Below are 21,541 nucleotides of genomic sequence, written 5' to 3' on the forward strand. Positions count from 1 at the left end.
CTGGCCAACACTCGTCCTGGCTTGTGGCAGAGGGCTCAGGCATAAGGTGGACAGCTAGAGCTCTGGCCTCCAGGGCTCCTGATCCGGCTCCTTGCCAACTTCCCCACCACCTCCCATCTAATCCAGGCCTTATCTCTGGTTGTCTCTCCTACCTGGCCCCCTGCTGTCAACTTGTCCCCAGTCATTCAGTTCCCCAGACAGCAATCTATGTGGGAATCAGACCATGACACTTGCCTGCCTCAGACCCTCTGAAGGGTCCTATTTCTCTTACATAAAATCCCAACTCCTTACCTTGGCCTGGAAGGACACATCATGTGCCCATCCCCCTACCCCCACCTGGGCTGCTCCTTTCCGACATCTGTCCCTTGATTTCTTCCCTCCAATCACACTGGTCTCTTTGCTGTTCCTTCTGAGATCTTTCTGACCTCAGAGCCTTTGCATTCACATGGCCTGTGCCTGGAAAGCCCTTAGCCCTCAGTTTGTGCATGGCTCTGGCTTCCCTTGTAGCTCAGCTGGTAAAGAATCTGCCTACAATGCAGGAGATTCCAGTTCGATTCCTAGGTTGGGAAGTTCCCCTGGATTCCCCAGTATTCTTGGGCTTCCCTGGTGGCTCAGATAGTAAAGAATCTGCCTGCAATGTGGGGGACGTGGGTTCGATCCCTGGGTTGGGAAGATCCCCTGGAGGGAGGGCATGGCAACCCACACCCACACCAACCCACACCAGTATTCTTGCCTGGAGAATCCTCATGAACAGAGGAGCCTGGCAGGCTACATATAGCCCATGGACTCGCAAAGAGTCAGACACAACTGAAACGACTTAGCATACACATTTTACACAAATACTTTAGCACAGCTCTCCTCATCATGAGGTCTCAGCGTGCAGTTCTCTCCAACCAGCCGTTTTATCTTAAGGGGCCCCACTCCCCACAAATCACTCTACATCTAGCACCTTGCTTTATTTTCTTCACATCACACAGCATTGTCTGAAATGCCCTTGCTTGTGCATTTTCTTGTTTATTGCCCATCTTCCCCAGCCAGAATGTAAACTCCAAGAGGGTAGGTGCTGTGTCTCTTATTCACATCTGTATTCCCAGCACCTCTCATCCCCACAGAGTGCCAGGCCACAAAGAGTGCAAAATAAATATTTGTTAAATGAATGAGGAGGGGCAGGGGCTTGTGGAGGAGAACCTCTGAGGCCTCTGCGGAAACACTTCAGCTCAGTGATGTCCATTTCTTCTTTGTACTCCTCCTCCCCCTACCCACCAGCTTCCACTGGTTTCCTCCCACTCCAGGGGAAGGGGTGAGGAGATAAAAGGAGGCAAGCCCAGAGCATGCCTGGCTGACACTGCCCTAAAGTGTGGGGCAACCCCCACCCCAACGGAGCTGTCTGAGCTTGGGGCAGAGATCTGGGAAGGGAAATCGGTCCTGGAGCCCACAGAAGTGAGTGGGGGAGGTCCAAGCAAGCCTGAACTGTCCCGAGATTGAAGTCTTGATGACCTCAGAGCTGGGAGGTTCCTATAAAATCTTGTGGTCCAGCCTCCACTCTCAGGAACCAAAGGTGATGCTCGGCCAAGACGGCAGGCCACAGAGGTCCAGCCTGAGGGAGGAGAGCCGTCGGCTCACTTGCAGACGCTGACCCACTCCGTGATGCGGCACTCCTCGCAGACCACGAAGCAGCACCAGTGGAAGCGGCAGTGACAGCGCTCACTGCGCGTCTGCCGAAGGATGTTGTGGCCGCGGCCACAGCACATGCTGCCGCAGCCGTCGGGGCCCGCACTGCTCTTGTTGCACAGGCGGCCCACGGTGCCCGCCGAGTCCAGGCGCGGCTCCCGCTCGCAGAAGTCCGGCGACTTCTCGAAGTAGACCAGGTCGGCGGGGCTGGCGCGGCGCCGTGGCCCCGGAAGGCCCGGGGCGGGCGAGGGTGCCCCCGCAGGACCGGGCTCCAGCTGTCCGCTGTTGCGGTTGTGCGGCCGGATGAGCGTGGCGCGGTGGAAGCGGCTGCGCAGCAGCGCCCCCACCGCGCGGAACTCGGGCGTCACCTGCCAGCAAGTCTTGAGCTGGCAGCTGCCTGACGTGCCGTGGCACTTGCACTTCCGCCGCATGTTCTCCATCACCGCCTGCAGAGGGAGGCACGGGGGAGGGTGACGCCCGCGGCCGGCCCCACTGCCCTCCTCCCCACGCAGACCTTGGCCTGGGAGAATCTCAGAGGCTTTGCAAACCAACTCCCATTGAACAGAGGCAAAGGCTGAGGCCCGAAGCCGCTGGGTGGGTGGCACAGCTTCTCAACCAGGCAATCAGGACAAGAGTTCTGCCTACTCTTCTGCTGTTCTGTCTTCCACCTCCCACCCGGTCAGACCCCAGGGGAATTCCCTCCTTCCTGCACCCCTCCTCTCCCACCGCCTTTCCCAGCAGCTGCAGGGGGCCCTTGGGGCTGGAGGCTCTTGCTTCCTGAGGGGGATCCCAGATCCTCAGGGAAATTCCCTCTTCTTCCAACCCTCAGGTGGGGACCAGGAGCAGGGGTGTGCTGGCCCCACTACCTCCCAGCCCAAAGCCTCTGGCCTCACTCCAGTGAGCAGAGGCTGTGGGGAGTCTGAGAAAGCCCCTTTCTTCCTCTGGGCCCTGTAGCACTTTGCAAGGAGCCTAAGGGGAGAGCCAGGGCCTGGAGAGATTCCCCTTCCCCTCCTCCCCATCATACAGGCTGGGGCTTATTCTGCCCAGCACTGAGTGCCACCATTCCTCCTAGGAAACAGCATCAAAGGCTCAACCTGAATACAGAACCAAAGGGAACGCAAAGAGCCAGACCCCCAGGGCAATGAAAGTGGAAAGAGGCTCCTGGGCTTCCAAGGGAGCTAGTTACCGTAATACAACCTACCCACTTCTTGCCCAGCCCTTAGCCTGCTCTCCTGAGTCTCCTCCCAAAGAGCCCCTTCACGTTATCCTCACCAGAGACCCTAGAGGAAACTGGCCACATGCCCCTCCCCCTGCTCCACTCCAAAAACACAAAGCAATGATTGGGGGCCCTCAGACCTGGGCAACAGGGCCATAAGAGAGGGACCCCATTCCTCCAAGTCTTAAAAGGCTCTGCAGCTTGTATGTGCAGCCTGTGGTGTCAACACCACGTGGAAAGCAGCCCAGTGCCTCCCCAGGCCAACAGCTCCAGAACATCTGCTTCCCACAGGCAGCAGCCATTAATTAACCAGTTTAACAAGGAGGAGGAGGCACTGCTGGTATGGGCTGAGGTAGTAATGGAAGCTTGGGAAAAGAGCTGCATGAACAGGGCAGAACCGGGTGGGAGCTGGACGTGACCTGAGGGTGGATATGCCTCAGTTTACCTCACCTCTCAGTCATGATGGGAGAGCTGAATCAGCTCCAGTCTTTGTGGAAGAAGGAGGTGAACCGGCCTGGGCTGAGAAGCCAGGAGAAAGGGGAGTGAGACGGAGAAAGTGCCAGCCAGAGTGAGGGGAAGTCAGACACAAGGCCTGAGCAGTCGGGGCGGAGCCGAGAGAAGGGACAGGGGGCTGAGTAGCCAAGAAAAGAGGGTGCTGAGCTACCACAAGGGCTAGGGAGGCATCTTCATGTAGACTACACTATAGAACAAAAGCGTTCAGGGCTCAACTGCTTGGAGGTGAATCCTGCCTCTGCCACTTTCTCACTATTTGCATCACCTTAGCCAAGCTTCTTAGTCTATTTGTACCTCACTTTCCATATCTGAACATGAGGTGAATAATAGAACCTTCATAGGTAGGTATAAGTGAAATATGCAAATATGCAGTAAAATGCTCCAGAACAATGCCTAACACAGAGAAAGGACTCAATAAATCGAATGTGTGCTATTACTTTCCCTTCTTTCCTTCCTCCACATCTCCCTTCCTTTGTTTCATCCTTTCTGTCCTCTCCCTCTCCTCCTCCCCCTCCCTTCCTCCCTTTCCTCTCCTTCATCCTCCTCCCCCTCTTCTCCTTCCCTCTTCCTCCCTTTCCTTCTCTTCCCCATTCTCCCCCTCCTCCTCCTCTTCTTCTTAAAGGGGGGAGCCCCCTTTAAAATGAATGACCCTTTCAGGGAATATGAATATTGGAGGTGGCAGGGGGTGCAGAGAAAGGAGGATGAAAACATAACAAGTACCACTGTGGCCCCAGGGAATCTCCCTTTGCAGGAATTTCTCGTTCTGCACAGAAAACCTGGGAGAGGAGGGGTGTCTAAGCATAGGGAAACAGAATCAAGGAACATTCGCACTAGGGAGTCTTAGGGATCATCCAGTTCAACCTTCTCACTTTATAGGGGAGGAGACTGAGTGGCAGAGCTAGGCCTAGACTTGGAGGTCCTGACTGCAACCCAGAGCTCTCCCCTCTGCTCACAGCAGGAACTGGGAGGATCAGGCTGCTCAGCAGAGGGGAAGCTCTTCCAGGTCAGAGGCTGTTTTGTCCTCATAGCCCCAGGCCTAGTCTGGTGCCTGGCACACAGTAGCTAGCTGACACACATTTGATGACCAAATTAGGAGGGGGCAATGATAAGTTGGGGCTTCCCCAGTGGCTCAGAAAGTAAAGAATCTGCTGTAGGAGACCTGGGTTGGGAAGATTCCCTGGAGGAGGGCATAGCAACCCACTCCAGTATTCCTGCCTGGAGAATCCCCATGGACAGAGGAGCCTGGAGGGCTACAGTCCATGGGGTTGCAAAGAGTCGGACAGGACTGAGAGATTAAGCACACACAACGATAAGTTGTTGAGTTAGGGACAGTGATAAGGTCTCCAGAGGAGAGATGAGCCCGGGGGAGGGGAGGGGCCCTAGGCAGAGGGGTCTGAGCCGGCCCAGCGGGGTGGGGCGCTCACCTGCCTCCCTACTCGGTTGTTGTGGAGCCTCATGCGCGCATGGATGTCTCTGTGAGGTTCCCGGGAGTCCAGAAAGTCTTTAGAGAAGCGCTCTCCAAAACCCACGTCAGGGCTGCAGCCGCCCCACTCCCAGGAGTCCTGCAGGCCGGGGCTGGCAGGGGGCAGGGCAGGGTGCTCGGGAACTCCGTGGCTCAGGCCTTTGCCGCGCTGCAGCGCTTCCAGCTGCAGGCGGTGCAACTTCCGACGGAAGGCCTCCTCGTCGCCGCGCCGGGACGCGTCGCAGCCGCAGGCCCTCAGTTTGCCCAGGGCGCAGGCATTGGATACCGCGTGCACCACGCCGGCTGCCGAGATGGCGTAGGCGAAGGCACTCTCTCGGAAACCTGGGCGTAGAAATGCGGGAATCGGCCTTTGAGTGGCCTTCACATCCCATCCCTCTGCCCTCCTCACCCAGCCTTCTCACCGCACCGAGGGGAAGCAGAGGCCCAGTGTTCGGCGGGGGAGGGATCTGGTACAAGGACATAGACTCAGAGAGGGGCAGAAATTACGCCTCCGGAAGTTCTGCACGGGGGATGGAATGGGGGAAGTCTTCCCACAGCCCTCCGTTTTGAACTCCTTTCCCTTCACCCTTGGCAAGCTCAGAGTCGGATTTGTGTCTACAGCTCTCCCGTTGGACAGACACTATCTAGTAAACATTTTTTTTTTTCGCCATCAAAGACTTAAGTTATTACCTCTCATGCAATATTTGCAATTTTAAGATAAGCCTGCAGAAAGAAGGCAAATTTTAACTTAAATAAATTACCAATGATGGAATTCTGGGCCCCAGGGGATGGTAATGGGCAGAAGGGTAAGTAAGAGGAGATGGTGTCCTCCTAAGGTTCCCAGCCCCAAGATATCCTGACTGCAGCCACCCCTTTGGGCACATCACAGAACACCCTCTGATGGCCAGGTACCAGAGGAAGGGAAAAGAGCCAGCGGAATTTCCCCCTTCCCTGTCCACGTGACATCCCAGAAAGTCTGCTCAGAGAAGGGCATTGCCCAGCCACCCTGCCTGTGGTTTGTTCAGGTCAGTTGAAGAGGTTGTCTCAAGGATGCTAGGAGTGAGCCCCCTGCTGACTCGGGGTTAAGAGTATAGTCATGTTGAACATTGAGAAGGAACAGTTAGCTAAGGTAGATGCCTTCATGAGATGCTCAGGGGTGCAAAGCTTCCCAGATGGGTGACTCTCAGGAGCCCAGGACTTGTCTACACTGCTCCTCCTCCTTGACATTCCCAGCTTGAGCCATCCTCTCGGTCTGTGGCAGGGGGAGGCCTACTTGCAGAGGAGGGTTGGGCTTCTGGACCTGCAAGCAGGATCTTATTCTGCATCTGAGAAAGGACCGGCTAAGGGCAAGTCTCTGACCAGCCTCTGAACCCGAGAGAGTGTAAGCAGTGGGAGAAACCAAGGGCAATAACAGCTCCCACATGAGCAGGAGATTTGGCTGAGCCATAGACACCTGTGGGGAAGCCAGAACTCGGCTAGGAGCTGATGGCTTAGGAGAGGCCAGAGATTCAGAAGAAAACTCCGGATCCTACTACCTCAGCATCAAGACTGAGAAGACTTGGAGGCCTCACTGACCCCAGAGAGCCAATCAGGACTGGACAGAGACCTTAACCCAGTCCCGCCCCTAATGCTCACCCTCTGCATCACAGGGCCCTGTCCCCCTCTCCCTGCCTGGCAAAAAAACAAAAACAGAAAACAAGATGTGTAAAAGAATATGAACTCTGGAGCCAGACTGCCTGGGTTTCAATCTTGGCTCTTCCACTTACTAGCTGGTAATAGCTATGTGACCTTGGCCAAGTGACTTGACCTTTCTGTGCCTCAATTTTCTCATCTGTAAAACATCTGTCTCATTGTTGTTCCAAGAACTGAGTTAAGAAATTTAAATTGCTTAGGATAATACCTTACTCTTAGTAAGGACTATGTAAACACTTGATATTATTGAGAAGTTCCTTCCTGCTGTCTGACTTCACCCACCGCTGCTGCAGTTTCAGGCTATTGCCCTTTCTTGTTTCCCCAGCCAGGCTCAGAGCTCTGCAGCTCATGGCCCACTCTAGAACAAATCACTTGGGTCACCAGAAGCCCATAAAGCAGATGGTCCCTCTTTAGCTTCTCATTCCAGCCGATGACATCTCAGGACCTTTTCTAAGAAACACCCAGCTCTGAGGAAACAGGAAGGAACAGAGAATAGGCAGGAGCCCTCAGAGGGGGCTCTGGGAACTGGTGGGAGTTGCAGAGGAGTAGACAATGCCCTGGGAGGTGGGGCCCAAGGGAAAGAAAGGCAGACTCTAGCTGAGGCACACACCCTGTATTTATCCCTTGCCTTTTATCTGTGGGACCCTGAGCACTTATTGCTTGGGGTTGGGGAGTCATCAGCCTGCTTCTAGGACAAATGGCCATATATAGACCACCAGAGGCGGCCCAGAAAGCACCCCTCCCAACACACACACACACACACACACACACACACACTTAAACACACTGTACAAAAGAGGGCTAATGTAGCTGGGCCCAGCCCCAGCTCTCCCAGCTCCCAGGCCTGGCCACTTTCTACTGAAGGACAATTGGCTCTGGAGAAGACTTGCTGCTGAGTAAGAAACCCAGATAGCACAGTTCCCAGTCCTCTGACTGTCTATGCATAACACCAGGAAAGAGCAAGTTGCTGGCCCCAGGAGATGTGCTGGGCCAACCCAACCACCATCTTCCAGGCTCCATTACATTCAAGGGCAGGCCTAGAGGAGTCTGGAGAAATGTAGCCCACAGCCTACAAAGAACACCCCTACCTACCCTGGGCAGCTAAAGACACCATCCCATGGCCTCTGGCACCTCTCACAGCCACGTGTAGGAGTGACCAGGCAAGGCTTGTGTGGTCACCCTCTGCTCCAAGCATTCAGAGAAGGCCAGGCCATTGGGTCTGCCCCCAGCTCCCATTCTGGGCCCCCGTTTCGGTCCTGGCCCCAACTGTCTGGGGCAGACGCAGGCACAGTGCCAGCTGGCCAGCTGGAGGGGGAGGGGGTGGGGCCTTGGCCAGCTGGGCTGCCCGGAGCACTGGGGGGTGGGGGCTCGTTAAGACGCACAATTAGCCGCCCTGCCTTTGATCTGGGACAGGGACTGCCAGCATCTAACTGGAGTCAGCTGCTGCTACAGGACGCAGCCAACGGCCAGGAAGGGGCTGGGGGAGGAGGTTTGGAGGGCAGGGAAGTGTGGAGGAGAGAGGACTCGGGAGCCAGTGGGAACTAGGAAGGTTTAGAGAAGCTTGGGACCTGCCCATTCAAGTCAAAGAGGGAGGAGAGGTGGAGAAGTCTGGTCTCCATTCCCTCCACACAAATAATCTGTGTGCAAATAATCTGTGCGTGTTCATGTTCCTGGCCTGGGAGAGAGAGAGGGTTGCGTATATGTGGGAACACTTAGGAGTGACACTGAATGTAGTGTCACGTCTTCACAACTACGGGTAGGTGCTGGTGTGTGAGAGTGCGTGTGTATGTGTGTGCATGTCAGTTCCATTTTTTGGATTACTTCTCCATTGTACCAGTTCACCTCTGGGCACCAGGTAGGAGATCATGGTGGCCTTGCAGCTTGGGAGGCAGTATGCAGGGGGTTGAGTGCAATCTCTAAGAACAGCTGGCCTACACTTGAGTCCTGGCTCTGCAGCTCATGTACAAGCTGTGTGACTAATGGCAAGTTACCCAACCTCTCTAAGCTTCATTTATAAAAGGAGGATAATGATAGAACCTAGTGCATGGGGTTTGTTTGAAGATCCTACAGTACAGGTAAAGTGCTTCAGAACAGTGATCAGCACACAGCAAGTACTTAATATGTTTTGGGTAATTTGTTTGATCCCTGGGTTGGGAAGGTCTCCTTCCGGAGAAGGGAATGGCAACGTGCTCCATTATTCTTGCCTGGGAAACCCCATGGATAGAGGAACCTGGTGGGTTACAGTCCAAGAGGTTGCCGAAGAGTCGGACTCAACTTAGTGACTAAACAAACAAGAATAACAGGACTTTAGGTGATCCTGTTAGGATATGATTACGATTATGGTTAGGATAATCATTAGGATATGATTGCCTGTGCCTCAGTCTCCCCATGTGAGTGCCATCACTTATCCCAAGCCCACACATAAAAACAAGACTCCCTGAGGGTAAATGTAAAAGGGAGGTGGGAGACAAAGAGCCAGGGCCCTGGAGAGCAGAGGCTAGACTCTCAAATTGCTGGGTTCTCCTGGGCTGGGAGCCTGGCTTACTGCAGAGCCTCACGCCCCCTCTTTCCATCCATTCTGAATGAGTCTGGGCCTTAGGGAGGGCAGTACCCAAACTGTGCCAGTGCTCCAGGACCTGCTGCATGAATCTACTCTCTCCACCACACCTGTCCCTGTCCTCTCATCCCCTCTAACTCCAGTGCCCAAGTCCAGCTCTAAACAGCCCCTTTCTCAAATCTCCCTCTGGTCCCTGCATCCTGAGTAAGAGATGGAGTTCTTTAATCCACATAATAAAGAGCCCCTTCTAAAGCCAATGTTTGTCCAGCATCTCACCCACCCAAGCACCAACCGTGTGAGTCCTCAGAACTGAAAGCTGGGGATATCAGGATCCTTGGGTCACAGCTGCCTCTGAGATGGGGGTGGTCCTCTCACAGTTTATTTAGGACTCTAGTCCCCACTCTCCCTGCCTCCCAACTCCCAGGTTCCAGCAGCCCCACCTCCCTCTCCTTGGTTAGGGAAAGCCCTATTGTGTGTCCTGCTTCCCTAGCACCCATCCCAGGTGCTCAAACACCCTTCCCTCTACTTCCTACATGAGAACTCCATTCCTTCAGCCAACCCATTGCAGGGAAAGTGTCAGGACAATTAGATGACAGTGACAGTACTCAGGTGGAAGACCTGGGGGACCACCTCCTGGAAGCAGTCTCTGAATTTTAAACATGGCGGCATGCATGTGCATGCTAAGTCACTTCTGTCTGACTCTTTGCAACTCCATGGCCTGTAACCCACCAGGCTCCTCTGTCCATGGGGATTCTCCAGGCAAGAATACTGGAGTAGGTTGCCATGCCCTCCTCCAGGGGATCTTCCCCACCCAGGGATCAAACCGACGTCTCTTATGTCTCTTGCATTGGCAGGTGGGTTCTTTACCCACTGAGCCACGTGGGAAGCCCAAGTGCACCTTTAAAAGAACTCCACTGGCAGCCTGGGTCAGAAGAGGGGTCACCATACTGATATTCCATATGGGGAAACTGGGGTCACCTGATCTCCTCATGGACAATCTGTGACTTGAAAAGAAGGGAGACTGGGGGAAGAATCCAGTCCAGGGGCTCCTTACCGCCAAGACTGGCCCATGGGATTCAAATTTAGCTAGTCCTTGAAGTGATGGGCCAAGAAAATGGTCCCACAAGAGTGTGGAGTGAGTGAGCAGCGCAATGGTGGCCCTGGGAGGTGAGCAGAGGGATGGGGGGGGGGGTGGACATTTCTTTCCAGAAGCCCCCTGAGGAGGCCATCCTCCGAGGAGGATGGAGAGGTAGAAATGAGGTGTTGCAAGGGGGAGGTGGGGGTGCAGGGAGAGGCAGAAGCCGCAAAGGTAGGCCGGAGTTCTGAGGCCAAAGGCAGGAGCCCAGCCTCCCTGCAGGAGTCGAGGAGCCGCGCTGTCCCGCCCCCTCCCCGCGCTGGGCGCCGCCCCGCGCCGGCTAGCCCCGGCAAGTCTCCCCCCTCCACACCTCACCTCCCCTCCTACCCGTCCCCCCAGCTCACCTCCCGCTTAATAAACTGCAGGTGAACCCGGGAGCGCCTGGCACAGCGCCAACCCCGCGGGGTTCCACCGCTCCGAACTCTCCCCCAAGCTGCAAAGCCCCCGTGTCCTCCACCAGCCCGAACGGGCCTCCCCTGGTCGAAGCAGTCGGGGCGCCTGGGTTCACTCGGTCTAGAGGGGGCAGGAGGACCAGAGGGAAAGAGGGGACACGGAGGCCCCAGGAAGAGGGGCGAAGAGCTAGCCTCGCCTCCCCCGAAGAGAGAGCGGTGCCCGAGTCCTCAGCGAGCGGAACCCGGAGCAAACTCGGGGCCCAACGCTGGCGAGAACCGGACTTCGGGGAGCGCGGGTGACCCAGAATCTCGGAGTGGGTTCGGGCGCGCGGCAGTGGGGAGCGCCGGCCCAGCCCGGCCGGGGCAGGAGAGATGCAGGGGCCTGTCACTTCGTGTCCGTGAGCCAGGCGGCAGCGGGGGCGGCCAGGGCGGGGCGCCCGGCCGGATCGGGCCGGCCGATCGGCCGGGGGTCGCGGGCATCCTCTCCTGGCAGACGGCTGGAGGGGCTCGGGGGCGGCGGGGCGGGCGGGGCGGGAGCGCGGGGACGGGGTGGGTGGGGGGGTCGCCCTCTTTGAGAGGCGCGCGGCTGGGGCCGGGAGCCGTCTGCCGCGGCCCGCGGGGATTAGTTCGCGGCTGCATGCCGCCACACGCGTCGGGCTGGGCTCGGCCGGGGAGAAACAGCGCCCCGGGCGCGCGGGGGAGGGAGCGGGGAGAGCGCGCGGGGGCGGGGCGGGCGGCCAGGGGCTGGGCTGGGGGAGGCTGGGGTGGCCCCTGACTTGGGGGCTCTGGGGATGCGCGGAGGGGTCCTGGTGGACAGGGAATGCCCCTGACTCAGTTCTTTCTGAATTTAGGGTACATTAGAGTCTGACTCTCCCAAAAGCCCGTGGGCCCAAAGCCACCCAGTACAGGGGTACCTGGCCTCCTCTCCTGTCACCTGAGAATCGTACAAGTCCCAAGGAGTCAGGTCCCCACGCTGTCCCACCCGAGTAGTTGCGCGGAAGAGAGATAGACACAGTTAGGTCCATCCAGGAGGCAAGACCCCCATCTTTTCCCAAAGACCTGAGTCAAAGCTTAAGATACCAGGGCAGGAGGTGGGTGTGAGGGGAACTGATGAGGAAAGCACCTGCCATCTCCAGCCCAAGCCACTCTAGGGATTGTCCAGGTGGGTCACCCAAAAGTCCAGGGAGGGGGACAGATAGTAGGTTGCAGCTTCTCCCAGCCATGAGGGGAAAAGGGATAGGCAGAACCGTAAGTGAAGCCTATTGGGCAGAAGACAGGCACACACCCCGTGCCTCTGATTCAGAGAGGGTTTGCAGGGGCAGCAAGGATGACAGGGAGGCTGGTGGTGTTCCCTGCTGGGAAAGGCTTCTACGAAGTATAGTTTTACCTACTTAGGCTTCCCTCACCTACACTGTTGGGCAAAGGTCCCTGACCCCTCTTCGTGTGGATTCTGGGTAGTTCATCACAGGCCCTCCATCCTAAATGCTATTTACTAGTTGGGTATAGGTTAAATTGAGGCAGGTGACAGATATGGTTATTTCCTGGGCCTGAGATATGCAGAGTCCATCTCAGGGCAGGATAACCCAGGAGTTCAGTTCTCAGGGATGAAACCTGCCACCTGCATCCCACACAGCCCAGCCTGGAGTCACATCTGCCCCGTTTGTCAGACTGCCCACCCCCCACCCTCCAACCATGGACTTGCCCAGAGCAGAAAGAGGCAGGAGGAGAGCAACGCGGCTAAGAGATGAGCACCTGGGGGAGCTTGCCAGCTTGAGGGAGTGGGTTAGGGGACAGCTGGCAGATCACCTCTGGAGTGGGGGTGCTGAATGGGGTGGGCAGGGCAAGGGTGAGGGTGAGGGGCAGCTACCTCTGCTGAAGATGGGACTCTCATAAGGGATCTTGTTTCGAGTCTCGAGACTAGAGCAGTTCCAGCGCTGATCCCGAAACTGGTGCTGGCACTCATGGATGGCGATCTGGATGCCCTGGATGGCTGAAGCAGCCACGTCAGGGTGGCGCACACACACCTCCATCTGCCGCTTGCTCAAGCCTGGCAATGTCAGGCACACCGTGTTGGCGTTGAGCACGGGCTCCTGGGGGAGGCGGAGGCCCAGGATATCGTTGGGTGCAGACCTGCAGGCAGGTGGGGTTGGGGTGGGTGAATGTTTTGGGGGCTAGGAGGGCCCCATCTAACTATACACACTCTGTCCCAAAGGCCATAATCCATCTGTTCCAACCCCTGCTTTCCAGGGTTGAGCCCATCAGTGTACCCCCAAAGCACTCTCCTTTTCTTGACCTTCTCACCATCCTCCCCTCCAAGACAGCCCACTGGGCTGATTAATCACCCATACTGATTAACATGTGCAAATGCGCACACATCCGGTATGCCTGCGCACACAGTATTTCATAAGTACATCCCGAGGCACTGATGCGCTCAAGCGCAGCGTTCTCCTGGAGACCACTCCCAACGGCATGCTTCAGACAGTCACATTCATGCAGACACACTTGTGCACACATTGAAGTGGACACACAGATGCAGGAACACTTACCCACATGCACACTTCCTCAGACATAGTTATACACATACACACGGACACTCACAAGTTCACACACATGTTCATCTGAACATACATTGATCTATGAGCCCTCATATCCACACATGTGCACACACAGACTGCTGTTTACAACTCAGCTTGCTGGGCTCACTTGACCACAGACAGAAAGACACGCACACACACACATGCATATGCACCCTAAGGACACTTTAGCTGCCATCTCTCATTGACCTCACCTGGGCGACCCCCTTTGGGCTCCCAGCCCCTGCCTCTGCCTAGGGACAATCTCCAAGGTAAAGCTTGGCAATTTGAGCTTACTCCTGGGGCGAGGTATGTACCCCCAGCATAGCAGGGACTCCACGTTGGCACTTGCTGCCCCCTAAACACACTTCCCCTTCTAGTAGCCATCACTCTTCTGGGCACTGCCCTGTCTCCCTGGCTTGCCCTTATTCTGTCACCAGTTCAACCCCCTCCTGTGAGAGTACTCTTTTCATTGGTCATCAACACTTTCCTGCGACACCGTCCCTCCCTCCTTTCAGGGTCCCCTGCCCCAGCAGGCGCGCAGAGGCCCCGGTGGCTGGGGGTCCCAGCTCTCCAGGAGGGCGGGGCATAAGGTGAGGGCTCACCTGGGCACGGAGGCAGCCAGCAGCAGTAGGAAGAAGAGGAGAGCGCAGAGCGCGGGCCGCGGCTGGGGCCGAGGTCGGAGCCGCAGCCAGGGGCAAGGGTGAGTGCTGCCCATCGCGCGCAGGCCGTGATGGGCCAGGAGTGGGGGGCTCACAGCCCGGTGGGACCGGCGAGCCAGGGGCGACGGCGCATGATCCGCGGGGGGTCGGGGCGGCTGCGACACACAGCTCCGACTCGGGTCACGGCTCCCAGAGCAGACGGTGCCCGCCTCCCTGCTCCATGGGGCAGCGCCCCCGGGCACCGCCCTCGGGGGGGGGCGGCGGGCGGGCGCACCGGGCACCTCCTGGCACAGGGGTTTGGGGAATTTCCCGAGGCCCCCCTGCAACAACTCCTGGTGCCTCTTGAGTGTAAGGGGGGCCCGGAGGTGCTGTGGGCTAGGGAAGAGAGGCTGGGGTGCCGGGGAGTCCCCGAGCACAGCGCGGTGAGCCTGCGCTTCCTAGGGCTTGCGAGGCGGGCGGCGGGGTGGGGGGAGTTGTGGGGGGGCGGCGCTGTCTGTGCCCGGCCCCACCGCCCAAAAGAGTGAGTGACTGTCCCGGCTCGGGGAGCTCGGCCGCCTCCCCTTTCCTCCCCCCAACCCCCGTGTCTCAGGGCTCTACCCCACGTGACGTCACGACGACGGGGGAGGGGGTCAGAGGCGTGTACTCCTCCCGAGGCCACTGTGTCTGCTCAGCATTGGGGTGGGAGCCGCGGTGCAGACCGTGCGGGGAGGGGCGGGGAGAAGAGGTGTTGGGGTCTGCGATCAGGCCCAGGGCGGTGCCAGTGAGCCGGCTGGCTGGTTTGTGTGGGAAGGTGTGTGTTACTGTGAGGTGTGTGCGCCGGCTGAGCCCCAGCTGCTGGGAAGCCATCCCCCCCCCACCTCCCCCTACCCCCTGCCGCATATACACACCTGCAGGGACTGGGAGGGGCTGGCCCTCTGTTCGCCTCCCCCACCTCAGGAGGGACTTCCCAGGCTTGGCTGCTGAGGCAGGTGTGGGGTCCTGCAGAGGGGTTGGCAGCCTCCCCCTGCCCCCCCCCATCTCGCTCTTGTTGGCTGTGCGACCTTCAACAGGTGCCTCCTGGACACCAAGCCACCCTCTGCCTCAGTGAAATGAGGTTAATGAGACCCACCTCATCTCATCAATGAGCCAGTGAAGGTAAAAGTCCTGGGACGCCAGTGGATGCTTGTCTGGGAGCAGAGCATCCAGGGGTGGCATACCCTAAGAGGAGGGATTAGACAGCCTTTTAATCCTAAAAGTGTGCTTTGAGGTCATCTTATTTCATCCCCTTTTATTTCATAAGAAAATACTGAGGCTCAGAGAGGGTCATGACTTACTCAAGGTCACCCAGCAAGATAGTGGAAGAGCTGGATCAAAGCCCACTTGAGCATAGCAGCAGCAGTCCCAACAGTGAGTCCTCCTTCCCCACGCCCAGCCTGTAGATACCCCAGGTCTCATCTTGGCCCTGCCTGTTGGTCCTCTGGGAGCTCCCAAACACCAGCTTCCTGGCTCAGGGCCACTTCTCTCTGGGATCCCTTTCTGTCCTCGTATCCCAGCTGAACAGTAGGCTCGCCTGGCAGGATGAGTGTACCGGATCCGGGTAAAGGGCCCGAAAGCCAGAGAGGTGGGGACAGAGGCTCCAGCTTCTGTTTCTGGCTCTAACCTGTGCCCTGATAACAAAACCTATGCCCACTGTGGCCTTGACATCCCCCTCTGTAAAATGGGCACAAGCCTCTCACTCTATACCTATGTGTCCCTCCCAACCTCACTGCCCCCCTCTCTGAAGAGAGCCCCTCCTGGCTTAAGGATAAACAACCAGAGCCTCTGGGCTCAGAAACAAAAAGGGGCCCATTCCTGGAATCGCCCCCCACCCCGCCCCAGGGAATCGAACGAGAGGGGTGGGGCCTTCCCTGTCCCCAGACTGTCAGGTGGTGGGGGCGGCCTGGGCAACAGCAGGCTGACGGCATCTCCCTCCTCCTCTCCCCCATCTCTGCCGGGAGCCACCGCAGCTGTCAGGAATTAAGGGCTTGAGGCTGCTGGGGGTGGGGGTGGGGCAGTGGGGGGTGCAGTCTGGCTGGACAGCAGGGAAACAGCCGGGGGCAGGAAGCAGTCTGCGTCAGCCAGAGCTGGGTTTGACCCCAGCCGCCTCCTGCCCTCCCCACTCTCCCCTACCAGGCTGCAGGAAGAGCGACAGCTTGGGTCTAAAGTTTGGGAAGGGTCTGGGGAAGGGCAGGGCAGAACCAGTCTCAACCCAGGAAGGAGGCGTGAGCCCAGAGTAGGACAGAGCACCAGCAGGGACAAGCCAGACTGGGGAGCCATACTCCCATTGGCTGCTGGGGAAACTGAGGCCCAGAAAGGATCAAGCAATGGGTTCATAATCCAGGCTGCAGACCTCCTTACTCCACATCTAGCGCTCACACTAGCATTTCCCACACTTGATGCATTGTATGTTTCCCCTGGGGTAGGCCATTGTGGGAAATTCCAATTCTGGGCTCTGTGAAGCTGAATCAGCCTTTCCAGAGGCAAGACCTGGGGGTCTGCAGTTCTATCCAACGTCTCAAGTGCTTTTCAAGAGGACCACATTTGGGAAATGCCACTGACCTGGTTTAGTGACTGATTTTTTTTTTCCCCCTTTGGCCTTCACCAGAGGAAGACTGATCTCTTTGCTCCCCTACCCTCCACTATTCATGAAATACAGAAATGTAAGGGAGAGGGAGAAGACCCTTTCTTTGAAAACTCCAGGAAGCAAACAATGCCCAAGCCTTGCTGGCACTCAAGCATGGCACTAGCCTGCTGTCATGAGGGTCCAGGAGTGCCCCATCTGGGGTGCTTCTCCCTAGCCCCAGGAAGTGAGGACCTATGTGGGCCCATGGCCTTGACATATGTGAAAATGAAAGCCTGAAAGGGTGTCTGCTGCTGGAGCCCCAACCCCACAGGACCCATGCCATGGGCAAGCCCGTATCAGCAGCCCCCAAGCCCCGCCCTGGCCCTGCCCTGGGCTCTGGCCCTCAGCCTAGCCCCAGCCCCCGCAGCCGCTGCCTGAGACCACAATTACAGGGGCCACTGGGGGTGGGGGAGACCAGGGATGAAAGGCAGCGCCGGAGAATGGTTCCAGCTGTGGCAGCTCCATCGGAGGTTGCGGGGAAGGGAGGGCCAGGGAGGCACCAGGGTGAGAACAGGTGGGACCCCCACCGCCCCAGCTGGCCCAGTCCAAGCTCAGTCCTAATGCTCTGCTGGAGAAGGTTAGCTTTGTGAAGAAGGGAGGGAAGGAGCCCTAGAGCAATGAGGGAGTTCTTCGTCCTCTTGTCCAGGCCTCAGAGACCATGGCCCCCTCAGGAAGGTAAGGAAGGAAGGGGGAAGAGCCGGCCGCTCCAGTCTCCCAGACCCGTGTGTTAGGTCCGGAAGGGGAGGGAAAGAGCTTCCTGAGTCCTGGGCCTTCCTCCCGGCCTCCCCGCCCTTCTGCCTGTTTGTTCCGGCGTTCCCTGATGTGGTCACACACACATCTGGAGGGCCTCTGTGCTCTTCCCCCATCTCCCCAGTTCCACATGTCCCCCACCACTCAGCCAGCAGGGGACCTCGATGGCTCAGACTGTGCCTGAGGCTGGGCAGCTGGGTGAGCAAGCGGGGGAGGTGGGGTGGTCATGGTGTTGAGGCATTTCTGAGCTCTGCTTCCAGCCCCCATTCCAGTCCTCAGGGCAACGATGCAGAGCCACCTCCAAGCTTAAAGAGGACCAGGATAATGGTCAAAATGGTGCCTCCCGGGGCCACCACTCTCACCTTTCATAGAAGGCAGTTCCCAGACTCCTGCTGTAGTTCCCAGTCTCTACTGGTCACAGAAGATGGACGCTAACACACGAGTGCCCGTTCAGAGACTGCAAGCACTCTTGCCATGTGCTATCAGGCACTCTCATTTCATAATGGGGAGACTGAGGCTCAGAGAGGGTAACTGACTTGACCCAGCTCGAGCTGGCAAACTAGGCCTTTTATCCCCCAACTGTGATCGTGCTACTTCCACTGAATTTCTTTTAACCTACTAGGGATGGTGTCAGTTTCTGCCACTGTCTCAGTTGTCCTCCCTAGCATCACAGAAGAGGAAATCCAGCATCCCACACCCTGTATCACTGCCCCACCATCACCACTCCGCACTAGAATCCGGCAGTAGAGACAGAGGCAGGCATCCCAGCCCTACATCTGGGTCAGCCTAGAGGTCTCAGACAGTCTGGATCCCTAGCAGCTTGACCCAGCTGTCCGTGGGTCTCCTTACTTCCTTTCCATCCTACCCTCTCCTACTGACAACTCTTGAGTTCCCCAGATGTCCTGCAGGTCCTATCTGTGGGCCGTGTTAATAGGGAAGCTGGGCTCTGTGCACCCTCTGGTGGCCTCTGAGAAAAGTTCAGGAGACTTTTTTTTTAAACAGTAAGTGTTGTACCCAGCCAGGGAACTGGGGGGGTGGGGGGGGGGCCGGGGCGGGGAGCGGGGAAAGCAGTTGTTCATTCGCTCAGTCTGTTCTGACTCTTTGCGACCCCATGGACTGCAGCACGCCAGGCTTCCCTGTCCTTCAGCGTCTCCCAGAGCTTGCTCAAACTCATGTCCATCGAGTTGGTGATGCCATCCAACCATCTCATTCTCTGTTGTCCCCTTCTCCTCCTGCCTTCAGCCTTTCCCAGCATCAGTGTCTTTTCCAATGAGCAGGCTTTTCACATCAGGTGGCCAAAGTATTGGAGCTTCAGCTTCAGCAGCAGTCCTTCCAATGAATAATCAGAGTTGATTTCCTTTAGAATTAATTGGTTTGATCTCCTTGCAGTCCAAATGCAAGGAGTCTTCTCCAACATCACTGTTCAGAAGCATCCATTCTTTGGTGCCTGGAGAAGGCAGAAATGTGAATAAAAACCCTATCCTGTACAGGGCTTCATTTTTCTTCCATGGGCCCACAATGCTGGCTCCATTCTCCCGCCTTGGTAAGTTAGCCAAACCCCTTAGTTCAAGAGATTCTGAGTCTGAATTCTCCATGATACTTCCCTGAAGCCCAGGTATTTGACTTAAGGGAGACAGGGGGAAGAAGATTGGAAAAGAAAAAGAAAAGAAAACCCAAATGTCTGTTCCTTCTCGCTGGAGCCTGATTCTCCCTCTCCATATCACTCTGGGGTGCCGATGTGATCTTCGAGGGCTGGACCAGGTGAGGTCACACAGGTGTGTGTAAGGGGTATTGTCAGGGGAGGGCTGATACCCTGGAAGCCACGTAAAGGGTCTGTCATACCCAGGATGAGTTCCCCTTCCCTCTCTTTCATTTGAAGAACTCTTCTCTCCTCGCTGTGCCCCAATTCCCTGTGGTTTTAAGGGGGCTACCAATGCCAGTTGTGGTGGTACATTTCCCTGGACACTAGTTTTTTTTTTTCCTGCACTATGCAGCATGTGAGTTCTTAGTTCCCACTGACTGGACCCATGCCCCTTGCATTGGGAACATGGAGTCTTAACCACAGGACTGCCAGGGAAGTCCCCCCCCACACACACATACCCCCACACCGCACTGTTATTAGTTCAAGGATAGGCAAGCGGGTCAAGTTGACCTGATCCTAGCTTCCTTAGGACTTCTGCTGGGAATTCCATTCTTTTTTGATCTTTTATGGGTCAGCGGCACTAAGAGTCTAAGAATGTAGACATAAGGCTGCCATATAGAGAAAGTCTGTCTGCAGCAGGAGAAAATGAGGACAGTATGAAAAGAGAGACAGAGACAAGTAGAAACAATAGACCTGGGAGTCAGGGTGAGAGAGAGGTGACATCAATCATTTGGGCCCCTGAGCTCAGCCATGCCTAAATTCAGATTTACCTGGACTTTCCAGGTATTTTTGTTGTTGTTCAGTCACAAAGTCATGTCCAACTCTTTGCGACCCCATGGATTGCAGCACTCAGGCCTCCCTGTCCCTCACTATCTCCTGGAATTTGCCCAAGTTCATGTCCATTGAATCAGTGATGCCATCCAACCATTTCCAGGCGTGAGATCCACTCATTAATTCCCTTTGGCCTAAGTTAGTTTGAGTTGGGTATCTTCATTGGCAGTCAAGACCTGCCCAATGCCTGCAAAGTATCAGCTCTGTATCCCCTTTCTCACAGTAACTACCATTTATTAAAACAAACTTGACATAAATTATTGCATCAAATGTTAAGTGCTTTGCATATATCACAGAATCCTCCCCAAAATTATATGAGGGTGTGGATAGATTATGATGGGTGTAACAAGTTGCCCTTGTCCTACTGAGAATCCCACAGTCAGAGGAGCCTGGCAGGCTACAGTCCATAGGGTCACAAAGAACCGGACACGACCCAAGTGACTTAGCACACACTCAGCACACTGAGAAGTGGTCTGTTTTCTCTCCCCTTGAATTTTGGCTGGTTCTGTGACTTGTGTCAACCAAGAGGGAATGACAGTGATGCTGGGTACCTTCCAAGGCTGGACCCTAAGAAGACACTTGCAGTTTCTGCCTTCAACTTTGGCACAGTATAATTTGAAATCCAGCTTTATGCTGAAGCCACCATGCTGTAAGGAAGCCCAAGCTAGTCACATGGAGAGAAGGAGGCTACTGGAGAAACTCTGGGACACTGGACATACATGAGTGAAGCCTTTTGGACTGTCCATCCCAGCAGAGCCACCAGCAGAATCAGTCAAGTGGATGACCACAACCAATAGCTTGTCACAAAGAGCAGAACCACCCAGCTGAGTCCTGACAAATTCCTGACCTAAAGGATCATGAGGAATAATTACTTTGGGATTGTTTGTTATGCAGCAATGGATAACTGAAACAATGATATTCCCATTGCATAGGTAAAGGCACTGGAACTAAGATGACCTATATCATAAACTTCTAAGCAACAGCACTGGTTTCCAACCCAGAGTGCCTGAATCTAATGTTCATGCTTTGCTCTGCATACCTTGATGGGAGAGTCATTCTCCACTGCGGTTTTTGGACTGTGGGGACATTGGGGGCTCCAAATCCCAGCCATTTGGCCATGTCCTCTTCCATTCTCTCTGGAGAAAGATGAGGGCCTTACCCTCAATTCTGGAAGACCCAGAACCCCAACCCTTCCTCTGTCCCTTTACCCTCACCATTAGCTTTCCAAGAGGAATCAGAAAGGCAGGAATGTGGTTGGATACCAAGAGAAACCTTGGGACAGCTTTGCTTCCCCTCCCTCTAAGTTTGATTGGAAATGCCATTCTAAGTTTTTTCATTGTTAGTGGGGGTGAAGTTAGTTTTGATGACAACAAAATCTGATGTTACTAAGGACATTTTCATCACATTCTACCGTTTTTAAAGTTAACTTTTGAGTTTGGGTGGCCCTATAAGTCTACCCTCAAATTCCCAAGAAACAGGAAAATAAACTCCCCCCACCCTGAATTAGGACAAGGGCTGACCTGAGAACTCAGTATACCACCGGAGGCTTCTGGTCCTCTTTCCCTAGATCCCCTCAGTCTGCTCATTAAAGGGGACCCCAGGTCTCCCCCAGCTTGCAGATACAGACCCTAGATGTGTACCAGCATGAACAAGAAGAATGCCAACGGCGGGATCCGGCACTCTTCACCACCAGGAGAGCCCAGTTCTGGAAGACAGATGGGGACCCAGGCGATGACCCCTGAGAGGCCCATCCTATCAAAACCATCTCCCTTCAATCACTCCTTTCAGAGCCTGTCCCCACAGC

General features: G+C 56.0%; 1 protein-coding gene and 1 long non-coding RNA gene across 2 annotated transcripts; one reads left to right on the forward strand and one right to left on the reverse strand.

The window, feature by feature from the left end:
- Positions 1–994: 994 nt before the first annotated feature.
- Positions 995–14,437, reverse strand: WNT10A (Wnt family member 10A). Its single transcript, XM_043445820.1, has 4 exons — positions 13,817–14,437; positions 12,506–12,768; positions 4,825–5,204; positions 995–2,117 (listed from the first exon to the last, which is right to left on the reverse strand). Exons 1-4 carry the CDS (start codon positions 13,927–13,929, stop codon positions 1,620–1,622), a joined length of 1,254 nt encoding a protein of 417 aa, XP_043301755.1. The 5' UTR covers positions 13,930–14,437; the 3' UTR covers positions 995–1,619.
- Positions 13,346–21,484, forward strand: LOC122426706. Its single transcript, XR_006265218.1, has 4 exons — positions 13,346–13,914; positions 14,923–15,007; positions 18,965–19,025; positions 20,264–21,484. It is a non-coding gene; the product is annotated as an uncharacterized LOC122426706 (long non-coding RNA).
- The last annotated feature ends 57 nt before the right edge of the window (positions 21,485–21,541 follow it).

Source organism: Cervus canadensis, chromosome 24, assembly GCF_019320065.1.
Source record: "Cervus canadensis isolate Bull #8, Minnesota chromosome 24, ASM1932006v1, whole genome shotgun sequence".
In the NCBI taxonomy this organism is placed as follows: domain Eukaryota; kingdom Metazoa; phylum Chordata; class Mammalia; order Artiodactyla; family Cervidae; genus Cervus; species Cervus canadensis.

Coding starts and splice junctions, on each gene's coding strand:
- WNT10A (XM_043445820.1), bottom strand. CDS start 13,929: ATGGGCAGCACTCACCCTTGCCCCTGGCTGCGGCTCCGACCTCGGCCC. Junction 12,769..13,816: donor CTGGCTGCCTCCGTGCCCAG/GTGAGCCCTCAC, acceptor ACCTGCCTGCAG/GTCTGCACCCAACGATATCC. Junction 2,118..4,824: donor ACAACCGAGTAGGGAGGCAG/GTGAGCGCCCCA, acceptor CTCCCTCTGCAG/GCGGTGATGGAGAACATGCG.